General features: G+C 37.2%; 1 protein-coding gene across 1 annotated transcript in view; it reads right to left on the bottom strand.

Annotated features, from left to right (window-relative positions):
* LOC140160144 (uncharacterized) overlaps positions 1-14,172 on the bottom strand; it is an 86,099-nt gene that overhangs the window by 41,556 nt on the left and 30,371 nt on the right. Inside the window, exons 15-27 of the mRNA XM_072183422.1 lie at positions 13,867-14,019; positions 12,803-12,939; positions 12,394-12,559; positions 9,310-9,525; positions 8,136-8,834; positions 7,520-7,651; positions 6,827-7,030; positions 6,301-6,480; positions 5,625-5,785; positions 4,601-4,895; positions 3,382-3,552; positions 867-1,186; positions 166-313 (exon numbers count right to left, since the gene is read on the bottom strand). Of these exons, the coding sequence (XP_072039523.1) occupies positions 166-313; positions 867-1,186; positions 3,382-3,552; positions 4,601-4,895; positions 5,625-5,785; positions 6,301-6,480; positions 6,827-7,030; positions 7,520-7,651; positions 8,136-8,834; positions 9,310-9,525; positions 12,394-12,559; positions 12,803-12,939; positions 13,867-14,019 (2,982 nt within the window). The remainder of the gene's footprint in view (positions 1-165; positions 314-866; positions 1,187-3,381; positions 3,553-4,600; positions 4,896-5,624; positions 5,786-6,300; positions 6,481-6,826; positions 7,031-7,519; positions 7,652-8,135; positions 8,835-9,309; positions 9,526-12,393; positions 12,560-12,802; positions 12,940-13,866; positions 14,020-14,172) is intronic.

Here is a 14,172-nt window from a genome sequence, read left to right as displayed (position 1 = left end):
GTCAGACATTTAAAGAGTTTCAGTTTTGATTATTTTCATCCCAATTTTCAGATAATCTACTTTTTTATGTAAGTTATGAAAGTTTTGGCCAAAATGAAAAGGTGATGCGGGCGGGTTACGGGAAACTAGGGATCAACTTTCATTAGCCTTAAAAAGGAATCTTACCATGGTGATTGTCACAGCCAATGACTTCAAAACGTAGTGCTGTCCAACCCTCCCATTGTGTAGGACAAATACGCAAGATTCTGGTGATAATTAACTCGTGGAACCTGATGTCAACAACCGAATTACGATCACTGTTGGCAACAAATGTCTGCAATAGAAATTGGACATTTAGGCAAGATAAATAAACATTCAGTTCAATTAAATTGGTCTATACAGTCTGACAACTACCATATCCCACAAATATTTGGAAAATGTATCAATATACATTTGCAAGCATTTCAAAGTATAATCATGACATGTTTGAAGAAGCTACCATTTACAAAACCAAAGTTAAAAGAGTGGAGGTAGAACATATTGAATGACCCTCTTACATCATAGTTCCCTTTTACAAATTTGGTGGGGACAATTATCACCCTTGTCATGTTTCTCCAAAATCCTGGTATGATTTCAACAGATCAATTGAATTTGTTGATAACAATATTTAAATGAAAAACAGGGGTTTTTTTTTCTTTCTTCCTGTCATGTCCATAGGAATGGTATAATGGCAGTTTCTGAACTGGACAATGGATTGATTCGTAATTCTTAACATGTTAAATGCCATTACATAACACAAGCCAGCAGGGCATACACAGATCTACGAGCACGAATATGCACTTTGGCATTCACGTAAGTATAAAAATGAAAGTACATGAAGGCCATACCTTAGCTGTGGCACCATCCATAATGTATGTCAATGAATCGTTTATTTCACCATACTGTATCTGCAGCATCTCCACCCATTCAAAATAGTGACCTGCTGTCGCACTACCTTGTGTTTGTAACCCCGTTATGGCCACTTCATGTCGGAAATCAACTTGAATCCATGGATCAGTTGGGTTACCAACAGCTGCTACCCAGTTATTCATAGGATTGTGGAGTCTAGCTTTTTCAGGTTTAAAGCCAACAAAATAATCGGAGGCTGTTATTTGTTCATCTGCAATGTGTCCACTCTGCATCCCGAGCGGACCAACACAGTCCATATCTGTAATGATGGTTGAAAAGTATCAAGTTTAGACATTTTTGTATAAAAATAACAATGTCCTTTATATAGTGCCCAGACAGAATTACCACAGTGGTTTACAAAATTACAAACATCAAATCCCTAAGAAGTGGGTATTTAGGACAACTTTTAAATTAAGAGAAGTGGCATGACAAAATGTACAATAGCAAATTGTTCCAAAGTTGTGGTCCAGAAGCTTAAAACCCTGTATCAGATGAACACAAATGTGTGGCATGACAATGGAGAAATTTTTTGAGTCAAAGCTGGAATGGAGACTGCTGCATAATGGCATAAGTTTGGTGAGAAGTTGATGGCACAGCAGAGGGACATGATTTTGCAGCCTAATTGTTTTAAGAGTTGTGTGAAGATGATTGATTTCTTTGACAGGAGATACTGGTAAGAGAGCGATTTCATAGTCCAGACGGAAACTAAAGCAGGGATGGCATGCTGACAAGTTGATTAAGCAACTTTGCTTATATTCAAGCTATTCCAGTTGAAATCCATACACCCCCTATTCGTGCGTGCATCCCACATGGTGTGATGACGAAATCGCCCTAAGTGATATACAGCCATGGTTTCGCTGGCCAGCAAAGCCCAACACCCGTGGCAAAGTGTCGCTGAACCAGTGCTTGGCATGCGAGGGGTCTCTGGTTCGAATCCCACCCAGATCAAACAACTTCTTTCTTTGTTTTCTCTCTTTATTCCTTCCTTCTTTCACTTCCCGTCAGCGCCGTTCCGACCATTAGGCCAGGTAAGGCGGTCGCCTAGGGCGCCAAACGCAGAAGGGCGTAAAAAAGGCGAAAAAAACGGAATGCAGAAAGGGAAGAAAAAATGAGGCGGATAAAAATGGAGGGAAAAATAAAAAGGGGCGAAAAGAGAAACAGAAAACAGGGCGGAAAAGGGGGACCTGAGAAAAAGAAAAGAAACAGGACATTTTTCTGACCTTTCCCGTATCTGTTGCCAGTGGTGAACATAGCTTTTCTAAGCTAAAGCTGATTAAGACTTATTTGCGGTCAACGATGACCCAAGAAAGATTTTAAACCAATAATTCATACAATAACAGTGAAAAAAGTTGCTTCAATTGGCCCGTCAATTCGCGCAACTTTATGTTTACATGTAAAGCAATACCGGGTAATTTATACAATAAAGGTCAAAACCAAAACTTGTTAACGAATGGCTTCAATTGGGCCGTCATTTCCTAAATTTTCGGCTTTTTCAAACTAAAGTTTTACACGATAATAGTGCAAAAATAGTCCACCAAATGGCTTCAATTAGGTCTTCATCTTGCAAAAGTTTTTCACTTCTGAAACATCCCCTCATACACCCCCCTGCGCCATGCAAGCGCTGACGCGATGGCCGCTCACGACCATTTCTTACATTTTTTATATGCTTTAATTGGTAGGGCAGCAGGGAGAGGCTTTGCTTAGGGTGGCAAAATCCCTAGGAACAGCCCTGCTTCCCGTTGCCAAAAAGCCCTTAGGCAGTTAGGGTTAACTGAATTATGTTATTTTTGGTAGTTTTGATAGCATTCAAATAACATCTGTTCAATTGTGCTCTCTTCAGTTGACAACACTTGATTGAATAGGGCTTCCTTCAGTAACCATTCACAATAGCATTACCTAAATCAAAAGCACTAAACATCAGTGTTAATTTTCAATAGATAACACTGTAATGAGATCACTTGAACATTAGGCTACCGGCAGTAGGCCTAAACAGTACTTAAATTACATCTTTATAATAATTATATCTTTAGTAGACAGCACTTCAAGGGTTTTTTTAAACTTAGCCACACTTTGTGAGAATTTAAATCAATTTTGGCAAAACCAGGCAATAATCCTGGGAGAATAGACTGATTGACCAAGCATACAGTTGACAACCCAAGTAGATGACATCACTTTTCAGTCATGTCTCGCAAAATTTGGTAATCAAATTGATAAGCGTTCTGCTACATTATATAACCCATGTCCAAACCAAGATATTGGGCTATTCCAGTTGAAATCCATACACCCCCTATGGAAGACACAGGGAGCATAGATTTCATATAATGTTAATTCAATTTGACAATCACACTTCCTGTGTGGGAAGATTAATGTCATGTCTTCCATAAGGGGGTGTATGGATTTCAACTGGAATGTCCCATTGTTAGAAAGTTTGCACAATGTTTAAAACTCACTCACCTATTAGAGTATCATTGATAATATCAGACATTGTGAGTTCATTGATGTAATCTTGGATAAGTAAATTGCCATCAACAACCAATGTATCAACCACCAGGTCATTGTCAAAGGTCGTCTCTCCAAATATCTCTTGATTTCCAGTCATTTTCACAATATTGCTCACATTCACACCTGGAAATTTGATGACATTAGAAATTGTTTACATGAAAAAAATAGTATTCATGTAATTTGAAAACTTGGTCAAATTTAATTATTCTTTACCAAAAATGACTGTCAGGAAGGTTTTCTGTCAAAAGAATGAGGTAAAATGTGAGCCATCACATCAAAAGGGACCTCTTCACAGCACTGGGCATTTTGAGATACAGGCCATTGAAGTTAACATATGTATACTCAAAATCATGTCCGATGTTGATTTTTCAATTTCTACATAAACATAAACTTTGAAGTGGATATTTTAAGAAAATCAATATGAAATACCCAGAATATTAATCAAATTTGCACAAATGTAAGAATAAATTACCCATGTCAATTCATTTCTTATGTAAACCTTTATTTTAAAACCGTTTTTTCTCAAAAACATGATTTTCAAGTTTGGACATGTTTCTATTTGATTTTTTGATAATATTTCAAGAATGGCACATCCGATACCCATAAAAATTTTAAAGCTAAGATAATCAGCTTTCATCTTGTATGAATAACTCAATTTTTATTTTCCATTTTGATGTGATGGCTCACAAATGAAATAACAACCAAGATCTAATCACCTTAATCTCTCATGAAATTGGCTCAAGAGGAGTAAGATTTGAATCTAGGGAATTTATCAAAACATCAATGCCTCAATACTGCTAGATTCCTTGAGGGCTAGTTTAGAGACACAGGAGTTCTGACCCAATGCTTCTCAGAAGTGTTGGCCCTTTCAATAGGGTAATTGTAAATGACCCCATCAATCCCTCAATTAATGTTGAATCCTGCAATGTTGTTTATGTGCACCTAGTAGTACCAACATAAACTGGTGGGGAAGGGACAGGGTTGGGAGGTTAGCAAAGGGTTAAACTTGACACCAAAGAAAGTGGAATTTCAGTGCATTAAAAATAACAGAAATATGGCCATGTAAAATAGTGCATCTTTTCCGTCTCAAGATATGCTAATGAACATTATCTGCTCAAGGAGCTGGTTGCTGATAATGATTAATGTATAAATTGTTGAACATGAAACTCACCATCGACTAATCCATCCACATTCAAATTGGCTGATATGGTTACGTCGTTAAGAAAAGTGAAATTTCCTGGCAGTTGCCTAGGGGACACATCAGTTGTATTTATAGCATCACGATAGAAATCTTGTAAGGAAATGCCATTCACATGACCCGTGACATCAAAATAGTCCTCTGACACTACATCAGTGGTGAAAACTTTGTTGCCTTGAATATCTTCAGCTGGACCCTGGGATACTAGGTCAAACAGGGTCAGATCTCCAAACTTATGGTTACCATTGGTAACTACTGCTTGTTCAAACTATTCACACACAAGGAGAAAATGAACAATTAGTGAATACAAACAATATTCGCTGTCGAAGTGATAATGTAACAGGATTAATTACCAGAGCAATAGATTAATACAATTTTTGAATAGATCGCCTTGCACTACAACGTTCACGCGGTACCTATGCATTGAACCACAGATGTCAAAGAAATGCTAATCACTCACACCTGTACGATTAGTATCTTTGAAATTCAACTTTGTTGCTGGAAAACGCAGATGTCCTGTTGTTGCTGCCAAAGCATGACATTGTCTACCACAAAACATCAGGGGAACCTCATCTACAAACACCTTCAAGAAACTCTTAAAAACACACTTGTTTTGATCTTTGTTTGTTATTGCTTATGGGTTATGTTATTTTTGCAAACAAAATGTTGCTTTGGCGACTTAAGTTCTAAGAAACTTTTGCATGTATGTATAAGTATGTATTAGGATACAATGCCACATCGGACAACATGCCAGAAGCTATTAATAAAATAGGATGGCACAAGTAATTTGAGGTCATTTGGAGAAAGACTATTCCCTATATTGCATATTGCTCTGAGGTCACATTAGTATGCCTCCAGACTGTTTCTGTACATGCTTTGCAGACTGATTTTCAGTATGTGCTTGTTTGCTATTTGCATGTAATGGGCTATTCTTAAAATGATAAATGACAGTATATAAATGTGCTAATTTCTATTGGGTGCATATGAATTTACTCACTGTAACTGGTCCATCAAATACTAGTTCATTATCAGCTTGTAGAAGTCCATCACTTAATTTGATTGCTCTGATATCTAGCTCTGTGAGGTTAACATCCTGGATTAGAAAGTACACCACAATGTTATCCTGGAAGATGATAGAGGTACTAAAGACTTTCTTGCCTGTAAACGATAATTGGTTTTAAAAAAAACGATGGGTTAATGATATGCATATATTATATTGCCCTATCATTTGATCAGCCCGTAATTGGATTTAAAAAAAATTCTAGTTTTATTACCAAACCGCTCACCAGTTAATCCAACAATTAAAGGCCTATTCAGTGATTTTCTCATCCGGAGGATCGTACAAAATCATCAAAATTAAGATTTCAGACCTTTGTTAGTGTCATTGATGTGCTAATAGTGGTTAAACACAAGACATTTGACATGAATCTGTAATTTAGTTACTTATCATGGAAAACAGTGGCATGATCGATTACTTACATAGAGAAATTAACTACATGTATTTGAAAGGGGCTTCACTTTTGTCAATACTGCTGTTTTCCTTGCTTTTTGCCCAATTTTTCATTTCAAAAATACCCAATAACAATTTTAATGACTTATCCTTCAGGAAATTTATACACAATTGTTTACACTTTTGCTGAATCACTGTATAAACCTTTAATTCTTCAACCTACCTGATATAGTTTGGCTGCCTGTATCATACACAGTATCGGCAGCTAAGGCTGGTACATCAATTCCATCAATAAGACCTGTGACATCACTAACTCCATCCAACCAGATATCATCCATAAAGATGGAGTGACCAAATACAACTTGGTTGCCAGAAGTGAGGAGGATATCAAGACCTGCACCATCTATCAAACATGACAAAAGAAAACATTCATTGGGAGCACATACGCAAATTTGTTTTCTAAGAAAAAAGTCTTCAAGATCACTTTTTAAGACAAATTTGAAGAGTACTATAAATGGCTGTTTTTCATCACAATTGTTGTATACATTAAGTTTTAGTAAACATTTTTTATGAAATACTCTTCTTATGGCAGCCAACTTAATTCATCAAAATCTCAAAATACATTTGCCTCATCTGACTATAGCATTACATGCACTTTTGCCTGTGACTTGTAAAAAAACAAATTTTATATTGCAAGAGGAAAGATTTGTTTTTGGTGACCTCAGAATTAGTTTTAAATCATCACAAACCTTGGCAAGATATCCCATCGATTTCATCAGAGCACCAGATGGTTGTAAAAGTGGCATTGTTATTAAACTCCAATGTCCCATACAATGTCACTGTGTCATCCTCATTGATATGGACTACATCATCGGGTACATTCAAGCCATCAATTGATCCATCTACTTTTAAATCCCCTAATATAAAGAGGTCCTGACTGAAATTCAGCATTCCTGTGAAGAAATACAGAATCAAAATTTAGAGTGCTCCAGGAGCATATCCACATAGTGATGTATACTTCTTTTATGTACTTATAGAAAAGTAAACAATGTTCAAAAAATGACATAACATAATTATATTGATTTGAGTATGCTAACCATATAAAAGTGACACAGAAAGTGGTTCATTTTGACACTAGATATGGGATCTCACTAGGATTTTAACCCCAATATGCTTCTACACTCAAAGAATGACCTTTACGCATACTAGGATCTCATTATACATGTCAATCTTTGGATGTCCTTTTTGGTGATTTTGGTATATCGGTGGGTGGGATTTCAGTGGAGACCAATTGGGCAAAAGTGCCCTTAAAAGCACCCAATTTGGGGAAATTTAGGTGCATTATGGATGGATTGCAAAACAGCCAAAAGAAAAAAATTCTTAGAACTCCCCCTCTCCCTGAGTCATTATTTATCAACTGAATGTAATCCTTCAAAACCTACCTGTTATTTCCTGCTCCATTGATATTCTCACACTAGTTTCATTTAATGATACAATATCAACACCATCTATGAGATAATCATTACTGATCATGCCAGCGTCCATGGTAACAGGGCCAAGGAAAGTTTTATTCCCTGTAGTAAAGACAACATCAAAATCAAGTATTGTTTAAATATAAGTTAAATCTAAATAGGTAAGCAAGTAGGTATAAAAGCAGTTAGCCCAAGCTTAAGCATCACGGAACCCACTTGTTGAGGTGCACACTAGCTGCACACATGAAGCGCTTGTAAGCATAGTGCCTAATAGGCAATCAAAATACACATAACTGAATTTTGTCCATTTTAGAATAACAAGAGTTTTCATGATGGTAATTGAATTTTTACCTAAACAAAATCAGTCTTTATTAGTTATTAAAATAATAAAGACGAATTTCATAGTTCTAGTCCAATAAAACAGCACTTACTGTGGACGTTTCGGAATCTGTCAGATTCCTTTATCAACACTGATGTTGTTGTGACGACCTTCTGTGTACAACTCGTTGTTGCTTAGCAACTTGGTTGCCAGTTGGTTTCTTCAGGAGATCGTCAAATACGTGAGTTAGGTTGTATTGCCCCTCGCCTCTGTTCATGGTGGTGCCCTGTTGTCTGATTTTCACTGCCTCTTTGATCCATCGTTTGTATCTGTCTGCCTCTTTGCCTAAAATCTTAGCCTCCTCCCAGTCAATGATGTGGTCTTTCTCGAGAACATGATCTGTGATGGCCGATTTATTGGTAGCTGATTGAGATGCTTTTCTGTTTGCTCTCGTACGAACGTTAACACACGCCTTGTCTGCCTCTGCCCTATGTTCTTCCAGTCGCTTACCAAATTTCCTCCCCGTCTCACTGACATAAGTTTCATTACAATTCTTGCAAGGGATGGAATAAACAACCTCTGTGGTGTTGAGCGGGTCCCTTTTATCTTTAGGGTGCACGAGCATGTTTCTTAAGGTGCAATGGGGCTTCATGGCAGCAGAGATATTGTAACTCTTTAACGTTCTCGCGACACGTTCCGACACATTCTCTACGTAGGGGATAACGACAAGTCCTTTTGACTTGGTGGTTTCATCCTTCTTAATTGCCTTCTTCTTCTGCTTTGGTGTATCCATCTGTTGTTTGACTTTCTCAAAACTCCAAGAAGGATAGCCGCAGTTACAAAGTGCATTTTTGATAGTGATTTCCTCTTCTTCCTTGTCTTTATCTTCGGTTATGATCTTATTTTTTCTATCCAGGAGCGTACGAACAACACCCAATTTCTGGTGTAGCGAAATTTGACGATCTCCTGAAGAAACCAACTGGCAACCAAGTTGCTAAGCAACAACGAGTTGTACACAGAAGGTCGTCACAACAACATCAGTGTTGATAAAGGAATCTGACAGATTCCGAAACGTCCACAGTAAGTGCTGTTTTATTGGACTAGAACTATGAAATTCGTCTTTATTTTCAATAACAGTCCTGAAGAACATGTTCAGTAATATTAAAATAATATTAACTGACAAAGGATCATCAATCAGTACACTGTTTTCCCATGAAACCCAAGATAGAGTGTTCAAAACACAAGACCATTATTAGTTACCTGATTAGAACTGTCTGTGAGGTCTTTATCATCCATTGCATCTGCACTGTAGCTCAAAATTAATGCAGTAACAATGAGAGCATTCTGTTAATGATTTGGTGGGAATTGAACTGGGACCTCTTGCATCAGAGCCAGTATACTGAATACTCAATTATTTTCACATGACAAATTGATAAAGTACCTGTAATAGTTTGAACTCCAGTTGTTAGCACTACACTATCTGCTAGGTCAGATAAATCAATACCATCTACCAAGCCATCAATATTCACATCAGCCTCATAGTCAAGTTGAACACTAAATGTCAGATCCCCAGTAAAAGTTTGGTCTCCATATGATAACATGATGGTTTCAGGTGAAATATTGATGCTGTCTATAGTGCCTTCCACATCAAGGTTACCTAGCAAGATGGATACTTTAATTACCTCATTTGCATTATTGTTTGATGATAACTTAATAACTGAACTGCCTTTGTCAACTGTGGTATTAATCAATATTGAGTCCAACATGCAAATTCTTCAAGCACAGATGTACACAATCACCCCTACATGAAATGTACCTTCTGTGTTGTGTTCATTGTGCAATGCTATAATAAACATGACCAAAAAAAATGATTTTCAAACAGTTAAGTTTTCTGTTTACTTTGCTCTTCCAAAACAATACAGTAAGTGCTCTGTGTAAGCTTCAACCCCCCCCACACACACACACACATTAAGGAAATCGGCAGTCCAGGTTTTCTACATGCATGCACAAGCCGTAGACACATTCTGTTTCTTCCAACCCAAATATTACTTAATCTGAACATGGTGGCATCATGGAAAGAAGTTCACAACCAGGATAGAGACTCCAGGTTTCTGAACATGGTGCAATGTAATTCAACATGGCCAAATCTTATATATAATAACAAATTTAGGGTATCAAATAAAATCTTACTACCTGTGATATTAATGGAATCCTGCAAGATTTCTGGACAGTGATTGGATGATTACTGGGCAATGTGACAAGATGATTTTTATCAGTTTCTTCATCCTACTTCCCTAACACATACAAATTACCAAGCATGTTGACTTACATGTGGGTCAGTCCATGTCAAAACAGACTGAGTGTACACCCACCCTCTTGGATTATGCTCTCCTTTGGCTCAGGGTACCTTTCATGGACCCCTAGGTGAGGTCACAAGAAAAAAATTCAAATTCAATTTAGTTTCGAATGGCGGGCCATCTAAGTTTGGCGACCTTGACCAAAATTGGGAATTTAAGGTGTCCAAATGACAAAGCGCTCTCTTTGAGAGGCATTTTCTTCTTAATTAAATCAGTTGTGACCCTCTTTTGAATGTGGTCACTCACTGGCTGTGTCTGAAATGCCTAATGCCAAAAAAGATTGATTTCAGAATTTTGTTGGGATTTCAGAGGGGGTCAAAATCAGCACTTCATACTGTTCAATCAAATTATCTTTGATTTTGAAGGACCCATGATAATGCCACAGGCACTTATAGGTCCTAATTATGTTCAGAATGGATTAACCATGTGCCAATGTCTATGAGCAATTAAAAAAAAGAGACATTTCTAGACCCCCTACAGAATTTTAGGCCCCCCTAAAGTGGTTCAGCCACAAATGGCGCTTAAAATCGGCAAATTTTGACACCTAATAACTTTAGGTGTACACCAGATATGAATTTCTAGTCTTTTGCATCTGAAAGAATGTAGTCTAATGTTACTAGGAACATAAGATTTGTTTTGTATTTTTTGTGTTTTGATACTTTCAAAAAGGTCATTGACCTATGAACATTTTTCATCATAGCGCCCTCCTGAAAGGTCTGACACATAACAAACTATACATTTTTTTAATCCTCATGACCATACTAGTAATTTGATATATTACTTGACATAATTGGGAGCATTCTGAAAATTTGACCCCCATAACCTGTACTTTGCATGTGCATTGTTGCCAGGAAGTGCATTTTTGCCCCCCTTAAAAATCCATACAGAGGATTAGAAAGTAGTTTTTCTTATTACTTGACTCAAGAGCAACTTGAAATATCAGGATAAATAATACAAATGGCTATAAAGTGATCAAAAATATAAAAAATATCATACTAAAATTGGCATTTTGTACATGATCCTGTATGCATGGTATGTTAGGCAAAAATGACTATTTTTGAAAGCGTCAACTTAATACTAAAACACAAAAAATACAAAACAAATCTTATGTTCCTAGTAACATTAAACTACATTCTTTCAGATGCAAAAGACTAGAAATTCATATCTGGTGTACACCTAAAGTTATTAGGGGTCAAAATTAGCCGACTTTAAGTGCCATTTGTGGCTGAACCACTTTAGGGGTGGCCTAAAATTCTGTAGGGGTCTAGAAATTTCTCTTTTTTTTAATTGCTCATAGACATTGGCATATGGTTAATCCATTCTGAACATAATTAGGACCTATAAGTGCACTGTGACATTATCATGGGTCCTTCAAAATCAAAATAATTTGATTGAACAGTACGAAGTGCTGATTTTGACCCCCTCTGAAATCCCAACGAACTTCAGAAATCTATCTTTTTTGGCATTAGGTATTTCAGACACAGCCAGTGAGTGACCACATTCAAAAAGAGGATCACAACTGATTCAATTAAGAAGAAAGTGCCCCTCAAAGAGAGCACTTTGTCATTTGGACCCTTAAATTCACAATTTTGGTCGAGGTCGCCAAACTTTGATTGCCCGCCATTCATAAACGAAATGGAATTTGAATTTTTTCTTGTGACCTCACCTAGGGATCCATGAAAGGTACCCCTGAGCCAAAGGAGAGCAAAATCCAAGAGGGTGGGTGTACACTCAATCTGTTTCGACATGGACTGACCCATGTGATATCAATGGAATCCTGGAATGATTTCTGGGCAGTGATTGTATGATTTCTGAACAGTGTGACAGGATGACTTGTATCAATCCAATTATCCAACTCCCCTGACACATACATATTACAGAGAATGTTGACCTACCTTAATACCAATGAATTCCTGGAACAATTTCTGGGCACTGATTGTATGATTTCTGGACAGTGTGACAAGAGGACTTGTATCAATCCCATTATCCAACTCCCATGACACATACAAATTACTGAGCATGCTGACTTACCTGTGATATCAATGGATTCCTGGAAGGATTTCTGGGTAGTGAATGTGTGATTTCTGGACAGTGTGACAAGATGACTTGTATCAATCCCATTATCCAACTCCCCTGACACATACAAATTACTGAGAATGTTGACTTACCTGTGATATCAATGTATTCCTGGAAGGATTTCTGGGCAGTGATTGTATGATTTCTGGACAATGTGACAAGATGACTTGTATCAATCCCATAATCCAAGTCCCCTGACACATACAAATTACTGAGAATGTTGACTTGATCAGCAAATGTGATAGGTGCTGTAAATGTCTGGAAATTAACAAGAAACAGATTATGTTTTCTAACATTGGTGGTATTGACTCAAGCCCCCTATTTTTAATGTTTGCAATACCGGACAAAATAACCATTACTGTGATACTTAAATCATCATTACCCAGTATAATTTTTTGAGTGCCAGGGCAGGCTACCATTATCTCATCTGTTAGAGTCTACATGTAGCCCACCCAATAATAGTCCCACCCAACTCTATACACTCACACAAGTCATACCTACCTGGGTCCTGTCAGTCCTGGCCGTGTTATTATCCAAATCTTCCACACTGATATTACCACTAATAAAACCAGACTCTACCGTTAGTGATTCTACTGTCAAATCCCCTGTCACTGAAACAGATCGGAATTCTTTATCCCCTGATTAAATGTATGCAAAAGAAATCAAGAAAACATCACATATCATATATTTTCAAAATAGTTTCTCTCATGGAATTTATTGACGAACAAAATGAAATCGACAACACAAATATAACAATCTGATTAATATAAAACATTAGCAGACACCTCTGAAGCCAATATCATTCCAAGCAATTGTGTTGCAAGGAGCAAAATGCTTGTTGTGACTGCTTAATATGATATGAGAATTTGCACAGCTTTAAAGAATTTAGCAGTAAGCATACGGTGAGATAATAAGATCAAAGTTTCCTATTTAAGCTTGTTTGTCATTTGGTTGAGCAGTTGGGCAAAATATCTTGGACTATGAGAAATCCCTTGTCATCCTTTACATTATTTTGTGTCTCCCCACATACTGGTTCCCTGGTTACACTACTGTTTCAACAACTCTTCCTATACCTTTGTACAGGAGCCAAGCATTGTTAATCCATGATGAATCCAGAGTCTACTAAAATATACGCGAACGCAAGGTTACGTGTACGCGTTACGCATGAGTGAGTAAAAATCGTCATGCCTGGAACGTATGCGTAAACATGAACTCTCTATATGTTGGCGGTAGCAGTTGAATATTACCGCTTTGTTTCTTAGTTTTATTGCTGATATCAACAGAGAAATACCGCGATCTTCTTGTAAGGCTGAGTGGGAATGGACATTCCGAATGAAAGAATCATGTGAATTAGATATCTTTAGCTTGTTTCGTTGTTGAAAGGGATTCAATCATGTTTCACCGTTGTTCATCACTGATTAACAACTCACGTCCGGCGCATCTGCGTGTTAAACCACTCAGACAACGCGGACGCATCGTTGTTAATTGGTGACGAACAACGGTGAAACATGATTGAATCCCTAGTTAATAAATCCATGTACATTTAGTACAACACTTGTATTTACCTGTTATGTTCTGATCACCAAATAACTTCATAGTATGATTCCATTTGTCCTCAAGATCATTTAATTCCTTGGTATTGTTATCATAAAAAGACCTGATGTCAGCCAGCTGAGCCAACCCTGCTTCATCCAGTACTAGTCCCTTCCTAACATACACTGTACAAAAAAACAAAAACAAAGTATCTTGTGCATGAGACATGCAATGCAATCTATTAAAACCAATTTTTATATTTTCATCAAAATATGCAAGTTAAGTAATTGGAGTCATGTACTGGGTGAGAAAGAAAATCATGGTTTGTAGTAATTACA

Source organism: Amphiura filiformis, chromosome 9 (genome assembly GCF_039555335.1).
Source record: "Amphiura filiformis chromosome 9, Afil_fr2py, whole genome shotgun sequence".
Lineage (NCBI taxonomy): Eukaryota > Metazoa > Echinodermata > Ophiuroidea > Amphilepidida > Amphiuridae > Amphiura > Amphiura filiformis.
This window is presented reverse-complemented; position numbering and strand designations above follow the sequence as displayed.